Source organism: Pieris brassicae, chromosome 3 (genome assembly GCF_905147105.1).
Source record: "Pieris brassicae chromosome 3, ilPieBrab1.1, whole genome shotgun sequence".
Classification (NCBI taxonomy): Eukaryota; Metazoa; Arthropoda; class Insecta; order Lepidoptera; family Pieridae; genus Pieris; species Pieris brassicae.
In genome coordinates this window covers 2158412-2186040 of record NC_059667.1, presented here as the reverse complement: position 1 = coordinate 2186040, position 27629 = coordinate 2158412, and the positions used below count along the sequence as shown (strand labels likewise).

Sequence of the window (27629 nt, the reverse complement as noted above, 5' to 3'; positions counted from 1 at the left end):
TAATTTCATTAAGTTAACTTTGTATATTGTAATTGCCATAAAAAAATGAAGATGAAACAGAGTTATAATCGTAACCATGTTCCATTGAAGAACATTTTGGTTACTACGTAAGTTAAATGACTTAAATGTTCATATAAAAACACATACACATCAAAAGCCATCAAAACGATGCAAACAGTTTATTCAACAACATCAACGGAAAGGCCGGAAACACATCGTAAACTCACATTCAATAAGAGGCCGTAAACCCTTTCAATCTTATCTTGGAACTGGTCCCTTTGATCGACGGATTGCAAATTTAAATTCATTTCTAGACAATAATAACAAGAACGTAATGTATGATTTTTTTTGGTAACTAACATTATTGGTAGTTTAACTGGTAGAATTAAGATTTTAATTAGTACCATGACAGTGGACCATGGGCGTGAAATTACGTTTATTATTAATACTGTCTAAATCTAGTAGGCATTTTATAAAGTCGAACGTTACTTGAAACTAAATTGTGTCTATTATTTTCCGTTATTAAAGTCAATCAGTAAAAAAATTGTATGGATATTGGCACTAAACGAATATCAATAGTTTGCTTGATCGTAAAAAAAATATTTTGGGCTGAAAATGTAAAAACATTGTGAATACTGCGAGTATAATAGCGGGCCAACACAAAATGACCTCAACTAAAGCATAAAATTTCGATATTTTAAGTCGCAATTTCACGAAATAACAAATGATATTAAAAAGTTTGCTTTTGTTTTTGACAGACCGATAGAACTTAACTGTTTTTTTAACTGTGGTCTTAATTTTTATTCAAAAGGGAGTACTCTTATATTATAGTATAATATATATTCTACTATAACAATCTCATAAGAATATAATTAACAAAAATAAAACTATACCGTCAAAAACATAACATCTTTTAAGGAAAGAGAGAAAAAGAGGCACTGTGAGAAGCTATGTAAAACAAACTCGGTCAATTTGTTCAGTCCCTAAGGAACCTTCTGCCTTAAGTTATTACGTAATTAGCTAACCTAACAACATCTTATAGTGACCATATCAATGTTATAAATCTTATATGTTTTAATTTGACTTGGCCATCGCATGGAAACATATACAAGTAATACATGTAACATTTGATTAGATTGTTTATTGCGATTGCCAAATCAATCAATTATATTAAATCAATCAATTATATTAAATCAATATTAAAAGATTTTCTTCTCGGCTTGTGCAATTTACTAAAAAATAAACTTTAGTGCAGAAAACGTTAGTTTTTATAAAATGTTAATTTTATCGATGAGTCGTTATTACGAGTGTCACATCTTCATTTGTTTTTAATACTATATTTATTTTAGTTAAATATTTAGTTTAATTCCCAACGGATAAATCATTGAACTTGTCCTTTACGATCACCTAGGTGATTCACAAACGCAGGCGCTTCTCGGGGTCATTCACCGATTGTCTATCTCACTTCTTCGTACGTAACTTTCTATTTGAAAGAGATAAAAAATCCTTAAGGCATTACCTTCCAGAGATCTATTGAAATTATAAAATATTATGACAGGAACTTGTTACGAGAATACAGTATACCAGAGTTTCCTGAAATGCAAGCGTTGAGGTCTTTATACTTGCAATAAGTCGAATTTTATAACGTGTACGGTCAGCATATGAAGAATTAGATAACTTGCACGAGTTATATAACCCAACATTACTTTAGTTACATATATATATATATATATATATATAAGTTAAAATTAGAAGCGTAAACAAATGTTAACAATCATCGCACAACGATAAATATCATAAGTGTCTTATCTGTGTATGTGTGTCTGTGTCTTATAAACTCATGATTGAAACCATTAAAGTAAGTTGTTACCTACCTTCAAACAAAGAGATTTATTTAAACATACATACACAAAAACCGCCACATAACTTAATTCACGCCAAAAACAATTGAGCTAATTGAATACTTACTCAGAGATATTCTAATAGTGAAATAATTTTTCAAACAGGTCCTATTCAATATCAGTTTACTTTGCTAACAGTATTAGTACAGAAACTCGACCTTTCGACATAACAACAGTCGTGGTCAAGACACGTAGTGAAATAATACTTCGTTCAATCAATTTTGCTGACGGTACACCAAGAATGCAAAGTAAAAACGAAGCTGACGTCACCGTCGACTCCCGCGCCTCGTTTACAGTTACCCGCGAGTTGTGCCTCGGAAGACGTTAAATAAGTGGAATTGTGTTTAACTTATACATAATAGTAATAAAATGTAAAAATATTTTATATTTGAGTTCGGAAAACACTTTAAAACTATGCTATGTGTGTTGTATTGTTGTGTGTGGTTTGAAAGTTAGTTTATTAGTTACATATAGTAGCAATGTCTGTCAGTCCAGAGCCAAATTCAACTCCAGGTTTGTGTTATATCTCCTGTTAACCAAGTTTTGTATTACGATTTTTTTATAATGTAGGTACTACTAGTATTGAACCGTAACTTATGAGTATCCAAACAAAAATACCATTGTTTTCTTGCGGTAATGACCGTCTCATTTTTTAATACTATAAACGCATTCACAATAACGACATCCGATCTTGAGTAAAAAAATCGATGCAAAAAAAAATTCAACCAGTAGAAACTTTGTTTATAATAATAAAGCTTTTTTCATTTCCATTCCAATTGTAAGTATTTTCTTATTTATTTCTTTGTTTATTGTATACATAATCTTAAAAGGAAAATAATGGTGAAAACACAAACTGGACACAGTTTTTCTGTTCACCAGGACGATGGCTAATGTTAGTCAACTGTGGCTTGTGGACCTCTCTTGGTTAAAGGCCTCCTCCAACCCTTTTCTCTTTGCCAATAATCTGCCAGTCTTTTCCTGCTATTTCTCTTTAGCCATCAGTCCACCTTCTTTTTAGCCTACCCACTCTTCTTTAACCGGGTGGTTCTGTCAATTGTATTTTAATGTCCATCTATTGTCCAGGTATCATGTTACATAATATTCTATTACATAATATAATATTATTATATTATTGAAAGGCTTACAAAACTAAAACATCCAAATTTAATTATAGAAATAATGTTTGTACAATACCTAAGACCTGCCTAGTAGCTTATGTTTACGGAGTATGTCTGGTACACTTCTATGACAAAATCTAGAAACCGTACTAATCGTAGTAAAAGTCTAGGTTCTTTAGTTTTGGTTATGAAAGTTGTGCGTGCGTGTTTCTTCCATTCATTCATATTTTTTATGAATAACACATACATATATGTATTTTATAACCAGCTGTTTATAAAACAGACTGTATGATTAAAGAATCTTTCTGTAATATCACATCTATTTGTCGTTCAATGCCGCTATCGGAGTAAAATCTTTCATTTCCGGCTGCCTGAATAGTTTATTTCGATTTTGAATTTAAATTTGGAATAATTTTATTCTCAATTTATTTCTAAACCAACCTTTTCGTAATATTTATCTTCATACTGATGTAATAATGGGATTAAAACTGGCTGTGGGGATGTGCGTGTTGTGTTGTCTTAAAATTTGGTATAAATAATACATATATAAATAAACATATATATTTTGTGTGATATTAGGTCCTTAGATATGAAATCGACGTTTTGTCGTACTGGCCACCAAAGAGATTTGATCTCAAAATAATATCTCCTCTTTGGTTAGGAATTCCAAATTCAATTTTTTATAACTATTTACTTATGTTTTTCAAAAAGCATGATTCATGATTTTCACGTTTGGATATTTTATAAAAAAAATTCGACATTTAGATATCTTCTTGCAAGGTATAAAACTCAAGTCTGATGAACTGAACTACCCGAATGGTTTTAGTAAAGGGATCAATGAACTACTTATAAGATGGCAAAAGTACAAGGATACCAATGGTACATACTTTGATTAATTAAATATATTCTATTTAAGACTTTTTCTTCGTCGCATACAACACGCCAATTTCATATGTTTAATATCTATAATTTCATATAATCTAATATAGTATGTGGATTTAAAAAAATTAAAGCCTAGTCAAAATAGTGTAGAATATTCTCTGAACTAAAGCAGTTATTATTATTATAAATATTAACATAAATACTGTCTAATACAATAGTCTCTAGAATTTAAATAGATAGTTTACTTTGCAACTTTAAATGTTTAACTGAAATAGCTCAAAATCCACATGACACTAGATCCTCATATAACACCTTCACGGCTGTATAAGAGTTTAAGCAAAACCGATTTCGTAGAATTCATTTTTAAATATGGAACCTAGATTTATATTAAATTTGAAAGCGAAAATAGTTCTAAGTAATAAGAATTACCAATTATATAAAGTATTCGAAACTAACGATGCAAACGCAACGTTGCAATAATTTAATTACATGGAAGTAATTAACTAATCAGGATTACATTTCTTTTATTGTACTGTACGTAAATGCATAAAAGAATAACTTTGTGTATGTTTCACAAAGTTTTAGGTTCTTTATATATATATATATATAGAAATAATAATAGCCTACCAACCAGGCGAAAACGCAAATCTGTGGCCGAGTAACTATATGGCTGGGGAGTGTCTTTTCATCCCTTTCCTAAAATGTTATTTGATTGAGCTGGGTCTAGTGAGCTTCGATTCTCCCGCCAGGCCCAGGCTATGTACAAATCAATTACAGCCTTTGAAGCCTTTTACTTTTATCCGTGGAAGTTTTCCCAGAGCTTCTAAAATGCATATTAAAAAATATGTATATTCTCTCTACTGATGAAACTTTGACATTTTCTTTTGCTAGCAAACTGAGGAGTCGACTCCCGGTGGATGTCTTCCCTGGGAGATACGACCTCCAATTGTTTAAATAAAAGAGTATACTCCTCAAAGACCGGCAACGCTTCCACTATAATCGTCCTCTATGGGCTACGATTACAGCCCCTTTATAACTTTAAAACAAAACATGTGTGTACACGCCTTAGAGGTTATACTTCTTTGGACTTTCAACTTTCGTTTTACGTTTGTATAAAAAAGAACATTACCAATAACAATAGAAAAAAGGTATGTTATACATCACAAAAAAAATATTTCTACATAATTAAAGAAATGGACATTTTTTTTAATGTTGACTATGATAACTTGAGGGTATCGGTTTTTGGACGGTTTCGCGCGCTCGTAAAAATATACGCTCATTTTTTTCTAACTCACCAAAAAAAGTATAACTTCAAAAACTGTATTTTACAGGTGTGGTAGAGCTTCGCGAAGATGTCCCACTAAAGCAGTACCACACGACAGCTGGTGGTCTCTGCGCTGGCGGTCCCCGGGTCATCATTGGGGCGTTTGCCACTCTAACAGTCGCTGTAACAATCGCCCTCATCACTCAAATATATTACGGAGACTACCAAGTAACTTAAGTACATAGATGCACTTTTTACTATGCACTGTTTTATATTACTATTGGTAATACGGTTAACATAAATGTAGTTGCATCCAATGATAAAAAGGTTTGGGTAACAAGGGAATGGAGGCCTGGCTCCGAATTATTTTCCATTTTAAAATGGAAAAGAAATATCAGTTTAGCAATGTCAAAGTCAAAAATCATTTATTCAAGGTACCACTTATGAACGTCAAAAAAATAAATATTCATTATATGCTTCTAATTTTACATATACTGCCAGTACTCAAATCAAGGGTGTAGAACGGAAGAGAAGAACTAGCAATAAACTCTCCGCCACTCTTTTTTTTTTTGTTGCTTTGCCATAAGTAATGTATTGTGAGACCAAGTATACATTATTTTGAGATGGTATAATTAACTAAAAAAATATTTCAGAAACATAGTGTACTTTATATTTGTATAAATAGTTTTGTTGGTATTCCGACATATAACTGGCCATGTGAAAAACATGGATTTTCAAGATTAATGCCACAAAAAATTAGCGGCAGTAATTATTTTATATGTGTGTTTGTCGATATAATAACTCCGATCGAAGCATTTATTTTAAACGATATTCATTGTTCTTACATCATCTTTGACGATAACTAATTCCGCGGTCTGAACAAATCTTCAACCGTATCATGCACCGACCATTACGATAATAAAATAATATATCAAAATACATGAAAATATCAAAGTAAACGAATCGTCACAATATTTGCAATTAATACGTATGTCTTGAAGTCTTTTATACATTTTCAATCACAAGAAATTTCTCTAACAAATTAATCAAACTCATACGAGATGTATTTGCTGACCCAAAATTCGATACTTAGGTATTATATATATACGTAGGTAAGATAATGTAAATAGTAACTATTCTAATGCTCAGAAATCCTTATTGAGAAAATTATATCGTTCTAATCAAGCAGTGTTGGCCAAGTGGCTTTAGTGTGCGACTCTCATACCTGAGGTCGTCGGTTCGTTTCCCGGCTGTGTACCAATAAATTTTCTGTCTATGTGTGCTTTTACGACTCGAAAAACATGTACACAACACTGAAAAGGTGCAGCGCCATTTTTTTTAATCTAAACTTTTATATCTTTCTCGATATTGGCGAGCATTACATAAGTTTTTCTTAACACATATAGGTTTTTTTACGTAAATTTTGAATTATTAGTTGTGTCACCGTAAGATATAAAATTGCACATAGAAAATGCATAAAATCGCGTTTCGGTTGGAATCCAGAAAATGGCGAAAGATCGTAAATACTTTACCTAGTACCAACCATTAGGTGAGCTCACCTCCCATTAAAGTTTTATATTTTTTAAATAAAAATTTACTGTAAGTGTGTAATACTCACGTAAACCAGGACATTTGTTCTGTAATGTCAACGTTTATATTTAAAATTACTTAATATAGTCTGTACTATTTCAGGTAGTGCCACACGGCTCCGTCTCCTCATCTGCAGCAGAATGCAGCAGTATCGGAACCAGTATAATGAGAGCCGGTGGCCGGGCCATAGACGCTGCAATAGCAAGCTCATTTTGCCTGGCTGTTGTAGCGCCGCATAGGACATCGCTGGATGCGTATGTAACGGCTTAATAAAACTGTTATTGTATTTTTAAACCTTAGAGTTAGGACGTTTAGAGTGTAAAATCAATAACTATTTGTTACTTACTAAGAAAATTAACATTGAAATTAGCATTTAGACTTTCCTTTCTGAAATAAAAAAAAGTGTAATTTCACAAAAAATTAAGTTAAATTCTTTTACCATAACACATAACACATTTTTACTAGAATTGTATTTCTGTCAATGTCTTAGGAAACCGTCAATGATGTCTAGTAAAAACTACTAAAAAACTAAACTAATCGATGACATAAACCCACAGGAGTTGCAGTATATTCAAATAATCTTTGGCGTAATAATACAGAAACAAATATCAATATTATTGCGTAGACATTTAATTATTGATTTAAGTGACATCTGTGATAAAGAGACTAATGCATATAAAATTATGATAGGATTTGAAATATTGGTTTAAGCGCCATCTGTTAAAATATGGTTGAACTAATACAAAGTCTTGACGCTAGTGTATGTTATTGTAAGTCGGTCAGCTTAAATAGATGGCGCCCTGTACTTTAAGACTTTAACTTTTTAAACCACATAAGTTAGATTTTGACAACTTAATGTTAATTAAATATGAAAACCATATTTATTTTACATAAAACTATATAGTTAATGAATGCTCTACACCTAAAATTTACAATATGCTTTTATTTTTGATCGCGAAAGCATATTTGTCCATCTAATTTATTTTAACGCGGACATTTCTTGCAGGAAATTTAAAATATTCAAAAGTCAGATAATATATCTACAGTACAGTAGATTTTAAGTATTGTACTTGAAAAATAGCACAGAGTTTTATCTACTGATAAATATTTTTCAGGAGTGGATCACTTCTATACTGGGAATATCGACGTATGCCGTACCTCCAGCCTGCCTTAATGGAATGGGGCGGTATTCGGAGCTCACTAGACCCAAACCCTGTACCAAGATTGGTCTTAGGACTGGCGGCATTACACGATAAGTACGGGATTATGCCATGGCCGAAGTTATTACAACCAGCTATTGATTTGGCAAGGTTCTCATTTTTCTTTATTTTATATATTTAGTACAAGTGAACAGTTCATGCCTCTGTTTAATTCATTTCTTTAATATTCCTAAAATAAAATCCACACTCACCGGAAGGAGATTGGCTAGGTATGTAAGATTACTTTTCGTTTGTACAATATGAATGCTTTATTGATAAAGTTAGGTAACCTTTTTAATGTCACACGCAGTTATAGGCAAACATAACATACACGAAGAGATAGTAATAAGAAATTAAGCAAAACAATTTAAAAAAACAGACAAAAATCTAATGTAAAGTATGAGGGTAGCAACTATGGATATCTCGCTATATTTTTCGGTTATCAGAATGCTCTTGAATTGCTCTCGAAATCTTGAGTTGAATCTTGTGAGTTTTGGCCAACACGCGTTCTCCGGAAAAGACAAATGGAATGCTAGGATGCCTAGTAGCTGAAGGGTACACAAAATTTAAATTTTGTTTAAAGATTGGGGCAAACAACCTGATTGTAAAGTATCTTAATTGCAAACGATACATCAATTAATGTTTTACGATTCTCCAATGGCAACATCTTAAAGTATAATATACTTTTTGAGAGGGTATTTGCAATCAGCCCTAAGGCTATGAGCACCGTGGTGCTGTCATGTGGAGTGAATTCCTATTGGAAGAATCTACTCATCTTCTGCCTAGATCTACTGCCGGTCTTCTAGTTCTAGAATTTGGTGACGTTTTAGTCGGCACCCATACTGTTGGGTGGCGAGATTGCGAGCAAGTTCTTTCCTCTTTGAAAGTTCTAGTTTTAAGGACCTATCCGGTCGCCAAACTCCAAAAAAGTACATCGTTTCTTCCCATTTTTTGTCATCGTTTCTCGAAGTAGGGCGAATGGAAAAAATATATAGTGGAGTTGAGTAGTTTATGTATCCATTTTGAAAGAGCAATACATGATTTAAACAACTATCGCTCGATAAAAAAAACATCCAAACATAGCCAACTTTTGACACTTTGAATTCATTTTATGACGAAAATGTGTATAGAAGGTGATTTTGAAATTTACACGATATATTTTATCGCAAGCCAAGTAATCCATTTTAGATGTTTTTATAAAATTACATTAACTTAATTTTTTACATAACTAATTGTTATTACGGGCTGGCGCGCCTCAGTGCTCCAGCTCTCTGCTCCCTGCACCGCAGTCTACCCCTACTGACACAGCAATTCGTGGTGGGATAGGGCCTTCAGGTGTTCCAGATCTTTGTTGTTGGTTAGATACCATACTTTTGCAATTGCTCTTACGATCTTGTTCTGTTGTCGCTGGCAGTATAATATACTTAGTACTTATTATATATAATAGGCGCAAGGGATATTATATAGTTTATTTTATATAGTTTATGTCAACAGTTAAATGAAATCAACGATGGTTTGATAAATTTAAATTAATATTCTCATCTATGCGCGTGTTTTTAGAAAATTAATTATTTAACCTGAACGATTTTCGCACGCACTACCGCAGTGTTGGGAATCGCACAATTGCTCGACTTGACGTATCGTGTTTTTTTTTTTTTTTTTTTGAGAATGGAATCTCGCTGTTGGCCTTAAGGGCCTTTACAGCTCAGCTCGGGCTGTTTTGGCGAGCGTAGCTCGGCCAGAATGGCGTTTTATCCCGCGGCTAGCGCAAGGGCGTCTCCTGTGAGACTCGAACCTCGGCTTGGGCCGTCGCGGGGCGGTCAATCGCCTAAAGGGCAGGACGGAAGCTCACTGTAGTGAGCGAAGTGCGAAGTAAAGGTCCTCGCCTTCCCCGGTGAAGGCGGTTTTTTACCCTAATCTGTGATTGGCTATTTTTATTATTGGCCGCGCGGGCGGCATTTAATTTATTGTTTGCTACAGTAATTGGATCGTCCGGATCCGTTAGTATGTGTCGGGGCCTCCTACGAGCCTTTTTTGTCGGGAAGGGGTGACGTATCGTGCGCAGTGTGCTTCTCGACAACACCAGACGCCACGCGTCACACGTTCGTGTCATCGAATGTCACGTACACACATTATGACATCAGAAGTAGATGTAGAAGCTGAACAGTTGAAAGCATTTAATGACAATTATGGTCATATAAAGTATCAGACATGTACCCAAAATTTTCTACAGATCGTTTTCAGAATCTTTATCTGATTCGTTATTTATTCAATCCATAGAACAATTAGAACACGACTACACTATTGTCAGCTAAATGAATTCTGAATTTTCATACGCACGATACGATGCAAATAATGTGTTTCCGCCTTTAGTTAGTTCTTGTATTGTATAATATAGTCATTTTTATAAACGTAATGTTGACGTTAAAATTTCCAGAAACGGCTTCAATATATCAGCGGGGCTCGCGATTGCCAGCGCTTCGCAATTAACTCCCGGTTACGTCGCAGGTACTTTGCGTACTGAACCACTTCTAGCAGATTACTTGCAATCATTACAACAGAACAGTAGTGCCGGTGAGTCCGCTCCTGCTATTAGAATAGTCCAGGTATTTTAAAATTACGACGAGAGCTTTTTTATCTATCCTAAATTAATGTTATAGTGAACCTATAACCCAACCACAGCTAAAACCAAAAGCTCAGGGGTTGAAAGATCCTCTATAGTAAAATATTATCTATGTTTCTCCAGACTTCGCTAGGGCTATACCTCATAGAAGATTACCTGAAGCCTAAGCAATAGGATGCTCTTTCACTTTAATTCATTTAAAAGTATCCTTAGTGATGAACATTCAAATGAAAGAAGATAACTTTTTTGCTGTAATAACCTTTTTACTTAGCTCACCTTTTAGTAGCTTCGTACGAACATATGGTGCTGTGCTACTACATACGGCCAGTTCGTTTACCCAGCGTAAAAACCTAAGAACTATATATACAAAAAAAAGTATATTTATCGATGTTTTTCTCTCCGTAATAACCTTCCTAAGAATTCAAGGAATAAATAAAAAATCACTGGAACTGGTACATACCTCTGCGAGTTGCGCAATATTTAAGGTCTGTACAGCATCTTGAAGACTGTGGCAAATGACCTGTCTTTGCCTATCATGAGGCATTGAAGTGTGCATAGACTTCTTCATGAGTTTTATGTTTATCTTTTTAATAATAATATACTAACACTAGTCTGTAAGTTTATAGTAATGGTGGATTATTTTATCTGAACAAATAAATAATAATAATAGCCTTGAGGTCGTAGGTTTGATCCCCAGCTGTGCACCAATGGACTCTCTGTCTATGAGCGCATTTAACATTCGCGCGAACGGTAAACTTGATTTGAGAACTGGCAGTAAATGTAAAATTAGAAGCATTTAATGTATATTTCTTTCTTTGACGTTCATAAGTGTACATTGTGTTACCTATATGAATAAATGATTTTTGACTTTGACTTTGAAAGGAAAATATCGGGAGGAAACCGGCTTGCCTTAGACCCAAAACGTCGACGGCGTGTGTAAAGCACAGGAGGCTGATCACCTACTTGCCTATTAGATTGACAAATGATAATGAAAAATATTCAGAAATCTGAGACCAAAAAAGGTTGTAGCGCCACTGGTTTATTTATTTTTATTCTTGATCATCTATTTAGGTTGTTTTTTAATTCTTGTAGAGCTCTGCGCATCGTGGCTCTGTGAGAGCTCTGTTGTATCAAGTACTGTTGGTACAGTGCGAGCTGGTACCTGGCGAATTTGGGCTGGTTCGGCGGGTGCGAGGGCAGCTATTGCACTCTCAACAGCTTTCGAACCTGCTCCGCTATCTTCTCTTGAGGCATTTCACAGGTACTCCCTTATATTTTCCTCATAGGTTAGTGATGGTGGGAATACGAAAGAAGTGTCAACGCGTAACTGACTAAAGACGCTGTTAATCAATCCTGTATTATCCCTACATTCTCATACATGGGTAAATATAAAAAAAATCAATGGCGCTACAAACTTTTAGATCTGAGCCTTAGATTTATGTATCTGTATCATGCTAATTTATTAATCTAATAGGGAAGTAGGTGATCAGCCTTCTGTGCCTGACGTACGCTGTCGACTTTTTGGGTCTAAGGCAAGACGGTTTCCCCACGATGCTTTTCTTCACCGTTCGAGCGAATGTTAAACGCGCACAAAAAGAAAGTCTATTGGTGTACAGCCGGGGATCGAACCTAGTACCTCAGGGATTCACACAGCTCAAAATAAATAAAAGCATTTTAATTTTCTTACTTTATAATTAGTTCAGTGTCAGCTTAATGTTAGGGTAGGTTTGAACACTTATGTAAGTAAAGTAGATACTGCGTTGACCGTGCTACACGTCGGTCAAGTAAAGTCGGACATCTGCTCAATAGGCTTATTAGAACTATGGAAAAGAAAACTCGTGTTACTATAATATCGCTTACTGACTTGATCTATAAGATTGCTTAGATAACAGTCGGAACTAAGAATTGTTTTGACAACTCTTACAAACTTACAAAACATGTAAGGCATTTAAGTAAATGACCATAGAAAAGAGTTAGATTTTTATATCACAAATAGTTATCCGTGAAATGGACATTCATTAAAATATTTTGGAACGAAATACAGCCCAACTTCTGATTTTTTTTTCTCAATAATGTGTAGCTTTTTCGTTTTTATTAGATACATGAATTATAAATCAAATAAATTATCTTGGGGCAAGAAGTTTTACTGTTTGGATTAACGTACGTACATTAAAGTATGTTATTTTTCAGGGTTGTAGCTAGTCTGCAGTCTCAAGCTATATCAGCAGCTGATTCATGGCCCAGTGGTGTTGCATCTGGATTAGCTGTAGTGGATTCACAAGACACATATGTTGCTCTAGTCACGTAGGTTTATTTATTATTATGTAGCCCACTTAACATACAAGGAGCCTCTCTAAAGCAACTTTAGACGCCGCTCTCTCCCGATTGATCTCCAACAAATTTAAAGGAAAACTGAAATTCCACTGTAAGTCAATTTTACACGAGTCAAAAGCCAATTATTTTTATGTGATCTCCGACCGGATATTGACAGCTGAGACGCGAGGCTGCTTAGTCTTGAATTTATGAGGTCATGTACGTAAAATCAAAAACTGTCAAATGGAAGAGACTGATCCCAGGGACATATGGAAGGTATGGGGCTTGTGCACTTTCTCTTTTTTTATAAGTTCTAAAACATCGTATATTGATAAAATTATACAAGAAAATATGATATCACAAATTTTACACACATACACATAAATTAAATTAGAACATGTCCAGGGAAATAAAATAAAAACAAACTAAAAAAATAATTACTAAAATTTAATGGAAACTTAAACCTCATTATGAGCATGATAAATAAAGTTACGGTAAGTTTGGAAGATTGTTGTAAAATAAACAATATTTTCATCGATGTTAGTAATCAAGTTGTAAAAGCGAGATAGCCCGTTCACTGTACATTCTTTTTTTATTATGTGTAATAAAGTTTTTTTGGCAGTGTCGGCCCAGTGGCTTCATCGTGCGATTATCATCCCTGAGTCGTAGGTTCGATCCCCGGCTGTGCACCAATGGACTTTCTTTCTATGTGCGCATTCAACATTCGCTCGAACGGTGAAGGAAAACATCGTGAGGAAACCGGCTTGCCTTAGACTCAAAAAAGGCGACGGCGTGTGTCAGGCACAGAAGGCTGATCACCTATTTGCCTATTGGATTAACAAATGATCATGAAACCGATACAGAAATCTGAGGCCCAGACCTAAAGAGGTTGTAGCGCCATTGATTTATTTTATTTAGTAAACTTCTTTAGTTAATAGTTCGAGGTTCTGCAATCTAAATAAAAACCCCGAAGACTGTAGATTATATGTGTATATTTATTGATTACATCCGTACTTCTTAGAAGATAATCTGGTTTATATAAATCACCAGGAAATGGTTTCAAATAAAGGCCTTTGTGACATGATTAGTAAATTTATATTTAATTTAAGTATTATTTGTTAGTTTAATGCTTTGAAACTTGTTATACATAATTGGGAATAAAAATGATTTATAGCCAGTGATTAAAGGCAAACTAGTGTAATAAATATTTACGTCTTTGCATCGCTTTTCCGCGCATTACTTACACGCAAAAGCTACAAACTTGGCAACATACATAAATGGTGTAGAATATCTAAATACATTAGCTTATATATATAGTACCGGAAACCTTTGTATCACCTATACAGATTACATATTCTTCATATGACGCTATCAACACTTAATTCTTCAGATATCTGTGTTATTTCATTGATTATTATCGTATAGCTTCTGTAAGTAATAAAACTAATTAAAAATTATTAAAAACAAATTTAAAAAGTTTTACCCTATGGCAGTGTACCTTTAACGCTGGCTGCATTTCCTCGCTGTATTGCGATACTTATTCGTTGAGCGATGAAAGCACCAGCTCAGGGGCCACCAGCACTATCTACCAGGCGCCAACTTAAATCTTTTATTAACATCTGTGCACTTGAATCCCACGGCCAAATTCCACCAACACCAACCCCATAGTCGGGGTTTTTATTTAGACTGGAGGACCTCGGCTAAAAAACTTTATTAAATAAAATAAATCAATGGCGCTACAACCTTTTTAGGTCTGGGCCTCAGATTTCTGTATCCGTTTCAAGATTATTTGTTAATCCAATAGGCAAATAGGTGATCAGCCTTCTGTGCCTGACACACGCCGTCGACTTTTTGGGTCAAGGCAAGCCGGTTTCCTCACGATGTTTTCCTTCACCGTTCGAGCGAATATTTAATGCGCACAAAAAAGAAAGCCCATTCGTGCACAGCCGGGGATCGAACCTACGACCTCAGGGATGATAGTCGCACGATGAAGCCACTGAACTAACACTGCTAAAAAAAACTTTATTACACATAATAAAAATAATGTACTGTGAATAGGCTATCTCGCTCTTCTGTAAGTAATGAATATTTAGGTCAAGACCTGCATTTTGCAAATGCGTATTCCTAGTATTCCGTTGGCATAACACAGATAGCAACGATCTTCTATATGGAATGTTATTATAATATTAACTATATAAAGCCCGTCTGACGTTGTCCTGTATGATATTTCACGCGATTAGCATATTAGCGCTAACTTTTTTTTATGTAATAGCAGGCAAACGGGCAAGAGGCTCACCTGATGTGAAGCGATACCGCCGCCCATGGACACTCACATTGCCAGAAGGCTCGCAAGTGCGTTGCCGGCCTTTCAAGAATTTGTACGCTCTTTTCTTGAAGGACCCTAAGTCGAATTGGTTCGGAAATACTTCAGTGGGCAGCTGGTTCCACATAGTGGTGGTGCGCGGCAAAAACTGCCTTAGAAAACGCTCAGTTGTGGAACGACGGACGTCGAGGTGATACGGATGGTATTTTGTATTTTGCCTTGACGTCCGATAATGAAACTCAGCTGCGGGTATTAGACCGAACAACTCTTCTGAACACTCCCCATGGTAAATGCGGTAGAAGATGCAGAGGGACCCAACATCTCTACGCAACGCCAAGGGATCAAGCCGCACGGAAAGTGATTGGTCGTCGACGATTCGAACCGCTCTTCGTTGAATACGGTCTAGTGGAAGGAGCTGGTACTGGGGAGCTCCCGCCCAGAGGTGAGAACAGTATTCCATGTGGGGCCGAATTTCCGCTTTATAGAGTTGCAAGCGGTGGCCCGGAGTGAAGTACCGTCTCGCCTTGCTGAGCACACAAAGCTTTTTGGAGGCTAATTTAGCCTTCCCTTCCAAATGACCGCGAAACTGGACGTCATTCGATATGTCAACGCCCAATATTCCGATGTTAGCTGAGGCTTTAAGGAGAGTGCCTTCAAAGAGGGGAGTAGCAACAAAGGGAGTTTTTTTAGCGGAAAACGCGCATACTTGTGTCTTCTTGGGGTTAAATTGGACTAGATTTAGTCTACCCCAGTCCGAGACTCCACGTAAAAGAGTTTCGACTTCAGACACAAGTTTGTTCCGGCACCCATCAACAACAGCCCGAGAAATACCTGCCCGGCCCGTGTAAAAAGTATCCCCAGTGCTGTCGTCCGCATAGCAATGAAGGTTACTAAGTTGCAACATATCATTAATATGCAGAATAAACAGGTCGGGGATAGGACACAGCCTTGTGGGACACCAGCATTGACGGGTTTAAGGTCGAAGCATGCTCCGTCGATGACGACCTTAATGCTCCGTTTGATATGATTTGAATTGACCTTAATAATCAGCGAGAAAGCTGGAAATCCAGTTGCATAATTTCTCGGGGAGCCCATAGGCTGGAAGCTTCGAGAGCAGTGCTCTGTGCCACACCCGATCGAAGGCTTTGGCGATGTCCAAACTTACCGCCAGCGCCTCCCCCTTGGACTCAATTGCCTCTGCCCACCTATGTGTAAGGTATACAAGGAGGTCACCAGCTGAGCGACCACGACGAAGGCCGTACTGAGAATCGCTAATCAGCTGGCTGCCCTCTAGATACCTCAAGAGCTGGCCGTTAATAATGGTTGCCATTATTTTGGAGAACAAGGAGGTTATTGCGATTGGGCGATAGTTGGACGGATCAGAGCGATCGCATTTTTTAGGGATCGGGTCTATCAAAGCTGTCTTCCAGCACTTCGGAACAGTGTTGAGGGACTACAGGTACCGGAAAAGGCGCGTTAGGACCGGAGCCAACTCAGGAGCACAAGTACGCAGCACAATTGGGGGGATGCCATCAGGCCCGCTCGACTTATGGATGTCCAGGGAAAATAAATGTTTACGGATAGCACGTTGCCGGAATATAACTTCAGGAATCGTAGTATCACACCGCAATAATGTCGGTGGTTCCTTCCCCTGATCATCCAAAGTTGAGTTCGACGCAAAGAGACAGCCTAGAAGATCGGCCTTCTCTTTTGCAGTATGGGCCAGTGAGTCATCCTCCCTATGCAGTGGTGGAATAGAGGGCTGACAGAAATTCCCTTGGACAGCTTTGGCAAGAGACCAGAAGGCTCGAGGTCCCGAAGGAAGGTGGGCCAATCTCTCACCAAACCTGGTAATATGCTCTGACTTTGCCTTAGCGATTTCCCATTTGAAGGACCTAGAAGCTGAATTGTATGCTTTTTTACGTTCGCCGATAGCCGCATCACAGGATGTCGCCGCTTCTGTCCAGGCTTTAAAGCATTCACGCTTACGGCGCAAAGCTTTTTGCACGAACGCCTAAACCAAGGCTGGGACTTGCCACCGACCGGCACCGCAGAGAATGGAATAAAAAGTTCCATGCCCTGCAGGACCACATCAGCGACAGAGTCAGCGACGGCATCCGGAGTACTCAACGAAAAGCAAATGGGCCTCCAAGGATAGGACGCAAAAAAAGACCGCATCCCGTCCCAATCTGCTGACTTATAGCCACGCCACGCCACACACGGCGACAGCCCGCAAAGCTAGGCCGTAAAGGGCGCGTGAGCGGCACAATGCTCCGTACCACACAATGATCTGATGAACCCAATGGCGGGTCAACAGAGACTTGGTAGGTCTCCGGATGTGAAGTCAGCAGAAGGTCCAACAAAGAAGGTTTATGACCATCCACATCTGGTATTCGCGTAATCGCAGGGACCATTTGCGTCAAGTCGTAGGCTAAAGCAAAGTCGTGAAAGGATCTTCCCGCGTGATCGGTGGTTTCAGAGCCGAGCCAATCGGCATGGTGGGCGTTAAAATCGCCAAGTATCACGATTTCAGCGGTAGGAATCCATTCGAGCAGGGAATCTGTAGCCATTTGGATGTGCTCAATGAGTCGGTCAGTTTCGGTATTTCCGCTATGGGACCTATACAGGCATGCGTAGAATCGCGGATGGTCATCGCAGTCTACGCGCAGCTAGAGGTTAGATAGGTCCCTTCCTTCGAGCGTCCCGAGGCGACGAGAACTGATAGCCTCTCGGACGTACGCGCAAACTCCAGCCCGCGGCACAAATGAGTGTTCCAATTTGTACCCCGGGTAGGAGAGGTAAGAAGTATCAGCCGGGGAGGAAATCTGAGTCTCGGTAAGAAAGAGCATGGCCGGCTTCGCAGTCTCTAAATGATAGTGGACAGCGTGGATGTTGGAGTTGAGCCCCCTAATATTTGTGAAGTCCACGGCGAGTGTGGATGGGGGTGCCTTTGTTGGATTGCTCCGTTTGCCCCGAGACTGATAATTATTTTTTTTAAAGAGCGCAGAATGGGCTCCGGTAATCTTTCTCACCGCACGAAACGCGAGTACAAGAAGGCGAACCTTTTGTATCACTTTACGCCGGTTTTCTGAAAGACAGTGGTACTACCCCGGTCGTGCCTGCCCGTTTGGCTGAAGCCAGGAGGCAACAGCATGGCACTCCCACTAGGAAGGGATTGACTGATTGCGCTGGTGAAATAACCTCTGTCACAGGTTATTTCACCAGTGGGCGATGGGGTCGTCACGTCCCGACGCCTCTATATGGTAACTGCCGGGTTGATTTGTGAATCTACACCATCCAGGGTGCCAAAATGCATACAAAAGAATTCATTAAAATCGGTCCAGCTGTTTAAGAGGACGTTCAGTGACATACACACGTACAGTAGAATTAATATCTTTCATTTATATTATATAAAGATATATTGTAAAAAAAATATGGAATTCATCTTGTTTCCTTAGATGTGAAAATCCAGTCGTCTCGATACAATTTTCGTAATCGGTTCAATGTGACTGTTTTAAAGTATTACAAGAGTTGCTTTGATTGTGTACCTCCATTATACATAGTTTTATTTGGCATACCTTCCAGTGGTTTATCGGCCCCGTTTGGTTCGGGCCAAGACACATTATCCGGATGGAAACAAGACATTACTTCCGCACCGCTTGATCTGGCCCCAGCTATTCTTGTCGACGAATTTGTTTGTGGTGAGTTATTTTTGTAAATGTAGAACATGCAACTGAAACATCAGTTGCTGAATAAATGAATTCGATTTTCAACACGACAAAATCTTGACACTTCTCAGTAGAATTTCTGAGCCGAGTCCTCTATATTTAGCTTTTAACGTTCACTGATTGAAAAAACTTTTATTTTCCCTAATAGCATTTTCTTCACTACTAGTAAAGAAGTACTTTAAGACTGTCACAAATATGCCTTTCAATACCGAGTTTAGAAAACAATTGACAGGCGTAACACAGAACACAGCCGAAAATAGATTCTTTCGGGAACTGTTTGTTAGAATATTTTAATTATGATCCAGATGTAATTTTTGTTTACACATTTGTTTCTGTTATTTCAGGAACTCGTTATATAATGGGTGCGGAATCTCTATCAGCATTAGCCCAAGGAGCAGCTACAGCGCTCATGGACGGGCCTTTGAACATTGTGGAAGCAGTGGAAAGCGCTAGAGTTGCTGTAGAAGCTGACGGATCTCTTGCTTTAGAGCCAGACAGAATATTGTCTCCAGCCGCTTTAGCAACACTGTTAAAAGGTCCACCACTCAACGCCACGCTTCCACTTGCGGCATTAAATTTGGTACAGCAAAGAAGTGACGAGCTTCTGTCACATGCTGACAGTCGTGGTGGAGGCCTCGCGTCCAGATTTTAGTGTAATGAGAATACATTATTTGATTCTAGTTTTTGTTTTATTTGGGCATTGTAAAGGACGTTATAAAAATAACCAGGCTTCAGTATATTATGAAGGTTTTGGTAGCATGCGTTTATTTTTATAGAACAGGAGGCAAATGGGCAGGAGGCTCGCCTGATATTATGTGATACCACCGCCCATGGACACTCTCAATGCCAGAGGGCTCATGTGTGGGTTGGCGACCTTTAAAGTATTGGTACGCTCTTTTCTTGAAGGACCCTAAGTCGAATTGGTTCGGAAATACTTCAGTGGGTAGATGGTTCCACATAGTCTTGGTGCGAGCCAAAAACAGCCTTAAAATACGCTCAGTTGTGGAATGACGTACGTCGAGGTGACACGGGTGGGATTTCGTATTCTGCCTCGACATATGATGATGAAACTCAGCTATTAAACTGAACAACTCTTCTGAACACGCTAAGGTTAATGCGGTAGAAGATGCAGAATGACCCACTCTCTACGCAACGCCAAGGGTTCAAGCTACTTCGAGAAGGATTGGTCGATTCCAACCGCTCTTCGTTGACTCGCTAATTCGAGCTTCAAAATAAAAATAAAATTGTGTTTGATAGTCAATTTATTGATTATATTAGCTTAATAAACTTTACTAGTTAATAACAGGCTGCTGGTAATAGCTAAACAGGAATAGTAACTGTTGAGAGTGTTCGCTGTGTACCTAAAAATGGAGTTAGTACAAATCCTTCTGATAGAGGTTTCCTCTAAAAAAAAATTTTAAACAAAATCACTATTAAAAAATATCTCCGCAACAAAATAGTCAAGCGCGAATTTACGACGTGCACACGTGTCAAAAAGAAATTCGTACACAAAAACAATAACTTTACCATTATGTATTACTATCGTTAAATACATATTAAATGTTTTATCACGAATAGTCGCATTACACGTGCCAAAGCATTATTTACTACGAAATGTTTGCTATTCCTATCACTGCAAGGCCATCATTTATTACTATAAATTATAATCTATTGAGACGTGTCATCAGTGTTGCAAGTTTCCGCGTATTCTAATTTTAGGCGGATTGAAACTTATATTTACTGACACTAAGTCAGGCGTTAGCATAAAGCACTTGTGTTGAATTAAAAAATTGTTTGCCTGGATTGGTATAGAGACTCAGAAAGAGAACGCGGAGCGTCAGCGTGGAAACGGTTCAGACGCTCTGCCAGAAGAAAAAGTCGACCAGGGCGACGCCGTGGCTTCGCACGTCTTCCATAAGAAAGACGATAAGTACGTAGGAGAAGTTACGGCATGTGGTACTCGCTGGCGGGGGTATAGGACATCTTTTGGCGAGTTAAAGGCATTCGTCAGGTTTTAGTGTATAGGGTTGTAAATATAGTTTGAGTCCCACATAATTCCTGCTTAAGCAACATTCTGTGTGATTTAAAAAAGGGTAGAAAAGGGTCAAGTTGAAAGAATCCATAACCGACGAGCAGGAATTGTAAATATCACGAAAGTGAGTGTAGCGAGAGAGGTATGTACAAGTGGAGATCCATGTACACTGCTTTCACCTACGGGAAAACGGCGTAAATAAATACGACGTTAATTAGTCTAATCATAGTTGAATGCTCGGCTTTAGTATGTCGTTTTACATTCTCACCCCTCTTTTACTGTATAAGCGGGCAACATAGATATACGTCAGTGACGCGAGCAATGTGCGCGCACATAAATATGATAATTTATTATCTTTTTGTTGTCGATTCTCGATAAACAGTTTGGTTTTTTTTAATAATTACCCATAAATTACTGTTATCAGTTAAAGGGCAGCCCTTGCGCCATTACAAAGGGCTCTGACGCAAAATAAACTTAAAAATGCTTGTCGATATAATAGCATGATTATTATATGAAGACTGTGCTCGGTTCCATCCGGGATAATTCAGGCGTAGCATAACGTAATATAGAACCTGTATCTGAACAAGTGGACTTTTTGTTTTCAATACTAACTCTTACGAATTTTGGAAAAAATGTCGTTTATTTAAAATTTCTCCTGACACTAGCACAAAAAAAAAACATTAAATTTTGTGTAGTAATTTGGAAGTTTTTATATATTTCGGAGGTTAATGTTTATTTGTAGTCTAAGTGCAATTAGAAAACAAAACAATACACTTTCGACTTTATCTCTCATCTTACTGCATTCAACGCTGGCTTCGGGTGAACGGGTCAGTGCATCACTGATTATGACATGTGTGCATTGTGCATAGTATGGCCTTCAGTAGGTAATGAGTTGACGAGAGCCTCGGAATGACTGGCGGTAATTCCCCGGTCCCTACAAGTTTCTTTAGACATACCACATGTACGAAAGAACGTAGAATGTAGACCATATTCTTAGCGTGACTAAAACGAGCTCAGAGTGCGCCGTGAATTTGCTAACCATGTATCTTCTAGAGTTGATATGTGGAAAGGAAAACATTCCGGAAGTGCATCCTGTGCGTAGGCTTCAGACTGTCTGATAGTAAAATTAGAAGGTGACGATCGCCGATACTATTTATAACCCCAGCTAAAACTAACCTTTTGAAAAGGGCACACAAGACAATTAAAATCATAAATGAACTTTATAGATTAACAGACCCGCCGCATTGTGTGAATGAAGCTTTCACAATCAATGCACGATTATTGCCTGAGAAGTACTTCATACTTACATTCAAATATGCTAAGTTTCCGAGATAATGAAGACGTCGAATTGTCATTGAAAAAAATTCCATACAAATATTATACATGTTAGTGACTATAATAATAATTAATTCCTTGAAACACACACTTAATTTTTTTTCAAGGTCATCTCATAGAGTATATACATCCTGCAATTGGCTCCATCTCCGTCTTGAGCATATTTCTCCCGTGCAAGAGAGCGACCTGTCTTTCTTTTTCCTGGTGGCCCTTTCACTTTGTTACCCTCTTTTTCCATCTAACATTGTCAATGCGAGCGGTATGGCCTGCCCATTTCTTACCCAAACTACCCAATTCTTTGCAGAGATAGCGCATAAATAACGTTTGATTTGTTTCTTATTTCTGTACTTCTTATCTTCCATTCCTTGATGACAAGTTGTTAATTTTCTGTTTGTGTTCGAGTCAAAGGCAAAGTCAAAATAACTTTATTAATTCTGGGAAAAAAGTACACTTATAAACCTCAGAAAATAAGTTAAATGAATTCTATATTTACATTCACTATCAGTTCGCAAGTCAAGAAGTTCAACTGGGAGGAAACTTTGCGCCACTCTTTCCTCTTGAGCAAATAAATCCCAAGGATTAGGATCATCTAAATATTCGTGAAATTTAAAATCATATATCAATGATTGAATTGAGTTAGTGTCTATAGGAGTAAGGTAATTTTTTTATTATGTAATTGTTTAGCTTATTTTTGGTAATTAATTTAAAAGGATTTTGTTTCGTGTGTCATTTGTTTATTGGTTTAAAAATAGATATTAAATATTTATATCAATGCTCACTATAGAAGTATTTTTGGTTTGTTTACTAACCAATACAAACATAGCAACTATAACCAAATTACTCACCCCAAATAAAACTAGATATGAAAATAATCTGAAATAAATTGTTCAATGTGCCTCGTACGAACACGAATTACCTGTATTTCGGGTTCTATCTAATTAAGTAGATATCGATATTTTCCACTTCATCAAAGAGGATGTAAGGAAATATTTGAAGAGGCGGAAAGTCTTTGACACAGTTTAGCAGTAACAATCTAGATTTTTCGTTGAAATATTATGTATTATTGGTCGTTTGTTTACTGGTAAATTTCAGTTTTCTTTAATGTTTTTCATACTTTTGTGTATTCGGATTCTTACACTTATGTTTTCTGTATCATATATATTGTTTATCTAAGAAATCTATTTTGGTTTTGTATATTGTCTAAGTGTTTTGTTTCATAATATGTAAGTTAGCTATAAGATTACTAATAAACAAATACAGTCAAAATCGTTTACGTTTTATTTATTTATTTTTGTATACGTTCTAAAATAATGTGTATGCCTAAAATACAAGAAAATATCACAAATTGAACAGACATACACATAAAGTATATTTGAACATAAGTAAACCATCAAAGAAGAAAATGAAAACAAACACAAAAAAATGAATAATAAATAAAACTAAAAAGATAAAAAACAAAATTACCTAAACTAAATGAAAACTTAAAACTTATCCATATATAAACAAGGTTACGGTAACTTGGCAGACTGTTGTTAAACACATCAATATTTTCATCGATGTTAGTAATCAAATTGTAAGAGCGAGATAGCCTATTCACTGGACCATTCAGAGTAGCAGAATCTCGAACAACATACCGGTTATATTGACTAAACTCAAAGGTCCCAGCTGAATTCTATTGTATATGGTACTTAATAACCACATCATCGGCTGTTACGACTATCGGTTTTTATGACCAAATGTGATGTCATTATGATGATTTAGACAGTAAATAAAATAGAAATAAGATGTTATTATTATTATGAGCAGTGTTGGCCTAGTGGCTGAGGTCAGGGTAGGTTCGATCCCCGCCTGTGCACCAATGGACTTTCTTTCTATGTGCGCATTAAACATTCGCTCGAACGGTGAAGGAAAACATCGTGAGGAAACCGGCTTGTCTTAGACCCAAAAAGGCGACTTCATGCGTCAGGCACAGAAGGCTTATCAACTACTCGCCTATTCAATTTACAAATGATCTTGAAACTGATACAGAAATCTGAGGCCCAGACCTAAAAAGCGCCATTGATTTTTTTGTTAATATACAAGTACTAGGTGTTTTGTATAAAGATTACCACAGTACAAATATCACTATTTAAAAAAGGTTAAAGGGTGTTAATTAAGGGTTTTTTTAATTGCTTAACCATAAAAAGATAATTAAATGTCCGAATAATAAATTAAAAAAAAATTTCACTGATGGTAATAAAAATAGAATACGTTAATCTCAGACCTACCGAATATAACTACAATAAAATAAATGTGATGTGATGAACTCCCTGGAGAACTATGCCGAGTTCTTTTTAAAAATGTTGCCGTGTTAGTTTTTTCCTATTATTTTTCTTATCTTTATTATAACATAATAGTGTTATATGTATATAGTGTTTATTCGTCGATACTTGGCAACGAGTGCCTCCAAAGAGTCCCCACGTGAGTTTTGTACTGCTATATTGCGGACTAGTCGTTTGTCGGAAGTTGAATGGATCTAGATAGTGCTGTCTATAGATATTATTAAATATTTATTTTATCATTTATTTCGATTTAGTTTTATAAGGCGTCACTAACATTATCACTAATTAGGAACAGTACGTATTAGGTTAGTAATGCACACAATGTAAATTTTAATTTACATAATTATTTATTCGAGTCCTCTTAAGCGATTGACTGACCTTGACTGAGATTGGAAGAAAAATGCTTGAATTAGAGAGAGTTGGAGCTCTATAGTCTTAAAAATATATAATTATTTAAACAATACATAAGATTGTGTATTGTTTTTATATATGGATGAATGCATCCATATATAAAAATGCATTACACATACATTCAAGGCATAAACGAGGCTTAATTATAATTGCGTCATAAAATTAAATGTTTACTGTTCATACACAAATTCTTTTACCCTGACTGCACCGAGTGATGTGCAGTGTGATGCAATTGTTTGCGTATTGTGTTGCACGAGAAACAAGCGATAAACAGCGACTATAAACAACGTTAATCTTTAAACGTTAAACAATCTTACTACTTCAGTTTCGAATTAAAGAAAATTTTATTTAATTTACTAATTTAACATAATATAGTCAGTACTCAGACATAGACATATGATATCTGGCTAAGTCCATGGCTTGGTCTCTTCCACTCAGCAGCACCTGTAAGGAAAGGCCCACCTGTAAGGACAGGGATGAAACCTTTTAAATGGACTCTCATCAGGGCCTCAAAGTATAAAGAGTAATAATAAAATAGAGGCACTACAACCTTGTTAATTCTGGACCCCAGATTTCTGTACTTGTTATCAATGACACACGCCATTGACTATTAAGGTCTAAAACAAGGCGGACAAAGGTTTAGTCTTTAAGATTTTTTTGCTCAAGATAACAATTCTAAAAGACTAAGCCTTTGGACCTAAAACCGTACCGTACCGTAAACCTTACATATTGTGTAGATTATGCGATATAAAAATAGAAAATCACTGGAAAATATTTTTCCTTATGTGTATGGGGAAACATTGCAGTGAATTTCTTAGAAATCCGTAGTTCACGATGAGGTAAGCTAAGCTTATTAACCTTGACATTTTCCTTTAGATCATTTCTTAGTGGAAATAGGCGCCTATGCGCTATAGATAGAACTAACAGCAGGGCTACTCCGTAAGATTTCTTTTTATGTATAAATAAACGCGTTTTTCCTGAGAGGGGGAGATAGAGAACATGAATTTCCACTGGCTACGATCCTGACATTCACCACCGCTCATCGGTTATGTGTGGTTTACCTTGTCCCTTCTATAGTATCTCTTGAATTTGCTCCAGGTATTTCACCATACACTATTGCCTTATATATACAGCTTTAAGTATTCAGTCCATATGCAGTCTCCAGCCATGTTTCGCCCACCGCCATCGCTATATTTTCTGAAGAAGGCCTCTTAGTTGTACTCTTGTCTCTGTGAAGCTTACTAGGAATAGCGAAATTTTGTTCGACTAATCCAAGAACAGGTAAAGAAAAGACACTAGACGAATCGTTGTGATGGGTCTAAGGGACATCTAAGGGATCATGTCATTTCAACGCGTAATCCACTGGAGATGCTGTTGCCCAATCAAACGAAGCGCATTAACGTCTCGTCTTTTACATTCTCCTCTCCAAGCACATCTTTAAGTCTATGAATCAAGTAACTGAAAGAATAGATAATTGTTTAAAACTGTTTTAATCATGATCACAAATGCATTACAAGTGTATGAAAAAAACTATTTATGCTTACGTCAATAATAATGAGAATTAAGGAGTTTTACAAAATTATTACCACATAACTCGTGAAATCTTGTATTTCCGTATATAGAAGTCGTTGGATTTGACATAAATCAAACTCAAACTCAAAATAACTTTATTCATATTAGTAAACGAGCACACTTATGAACGAACGAAAATTTTAAATTTACATTTACTACCAATTCGCAAGTCAAGAGCGGGCAAGAAGAACTGGCAAGAAACTCTCCGCCACTCTTTTTAATCACTAAGTTTTGAGTCATACAATTGTTTGAACTGGTGCAAATCAATACCAAGTATCAAAATGAAGTGAAGAATAAGTGTTAGCATACAATACCAACTCATGAACTCCATTGACAAAGAGGATTTTGGGAGGTCGTTTATGTAAATCAGAAATAAGAATCGAGCCTTGGGGGATGCCATTGAGATACACTCTATGCATCCTTCCTTTTAAATATGAATTCATCAAGCTGGAAGCTTTGCCATTGAAGAAGAAGACAGGAGGGCACCCTAGAACAAGGATAAAAGATATAGAAGAAAGAAGGAATTGGCAAAGAGAGCCATGGATAGAGAAATTTGGAAAAATCTAGAGGAAGCTTTTGTCTTTCCGATTAATTTAACTGAAGGAAGTTAGGATATCGAGGAATAAGATGAATGAATATAGCGAATTTATTAACTTTTGTAAATATTATACACGGTATTAATTATTAAACTTAGCTTCGAAACTGGATCTTATACTTAAACTCATTTTAATAAAACGCATGAAAATTTTGAAAGTATTTAAAACGGTTAACTGTCATAATTAAGTAATTTACAATTATTTTTGACAGCTGTTAAAAAGTTTTCCCTAATATTGAGAGCATGACGAACACAAAACTTTCGTTACGGTTCTTATCGAAATGTTAGAAAATACATGGAATGAAATGTAAACGTTTCGAAAAGGAAAGAAAATCGTTTATTTATTTCTACTTATGTATATACCCTAATCAATTGATTATTAATGAGTATACGATTTGTGAAGGAACTAGTGGCGTGGCCAG

The 27629-nt window shown here is 36.7% G+C and overlaps 1 protein-coding gene across 2 annotated transcripts; it reads left to right on the top strand.

The window, feature by feature from the left end:
* The first annotated feature begins 2207 nt into the window (after window positions 1-2207).
* Window positions 2208-19621, top strand: LOC123707680 (glutathione hydrolase 6-like). Of its 2 annotated transcripts, XM_045657953.1 has the most exons (9): window positions 2208-2414; window positions 5233-5393; window positions 6858-7009; window positions 7871-8065; window positions 10392-10528; window positions 11670-11838; window positions 12768-12881; window positions 18799-18914; window positions 19286-19621. In XM_045657953.1, the coding sequence occupies exons 1-9, from the start codon at window positions 2381-2383 to the stop codon at window positions 19591-19593; spliced, it is 1386 nt and encodes a 461-aa protein (XP_045513909.1). In that variant the 5' UTR covers window positions 2208-2380; the 3' UTR covers window positions 19594-19621. The 2 variants fall into 2 exon arrangements, with proteins under 2 accessions (XP_045513909.1, XP_045513910.1); XM_045657954.1 differs by lacking the exon at window positions 2208-2414 and having other exon boundaries at window positions 5311-5402.
* The last annotated feature ends 8008 nt before the right edge of the window (window positions 19622-27629 follow it).

Bases quoted from the DNA above. Each gene is read 5' to 3' on its own strand.
- LOC123707680 (XM_045657953.1), top strand. From the start codon at position 2,381: ATGTCTGTCAGTCCAGAGCCAAATTCAACTCCAG. The intron at 8,066-10,391 runs GTTCTCATTTTT...TAAAATTTCCAG, and splicing joins CCAGCTATTGATTTGGCAAG to AAACGGCTTCAATATATCAG. The intron at 11,839-12,767 runs GTACTCCCTTAT...GTTATTTTTCAG, and splicing joins TCTCTTGAGGCATTTCACAG to GGTTGTAGCTAGTCTGCAGT.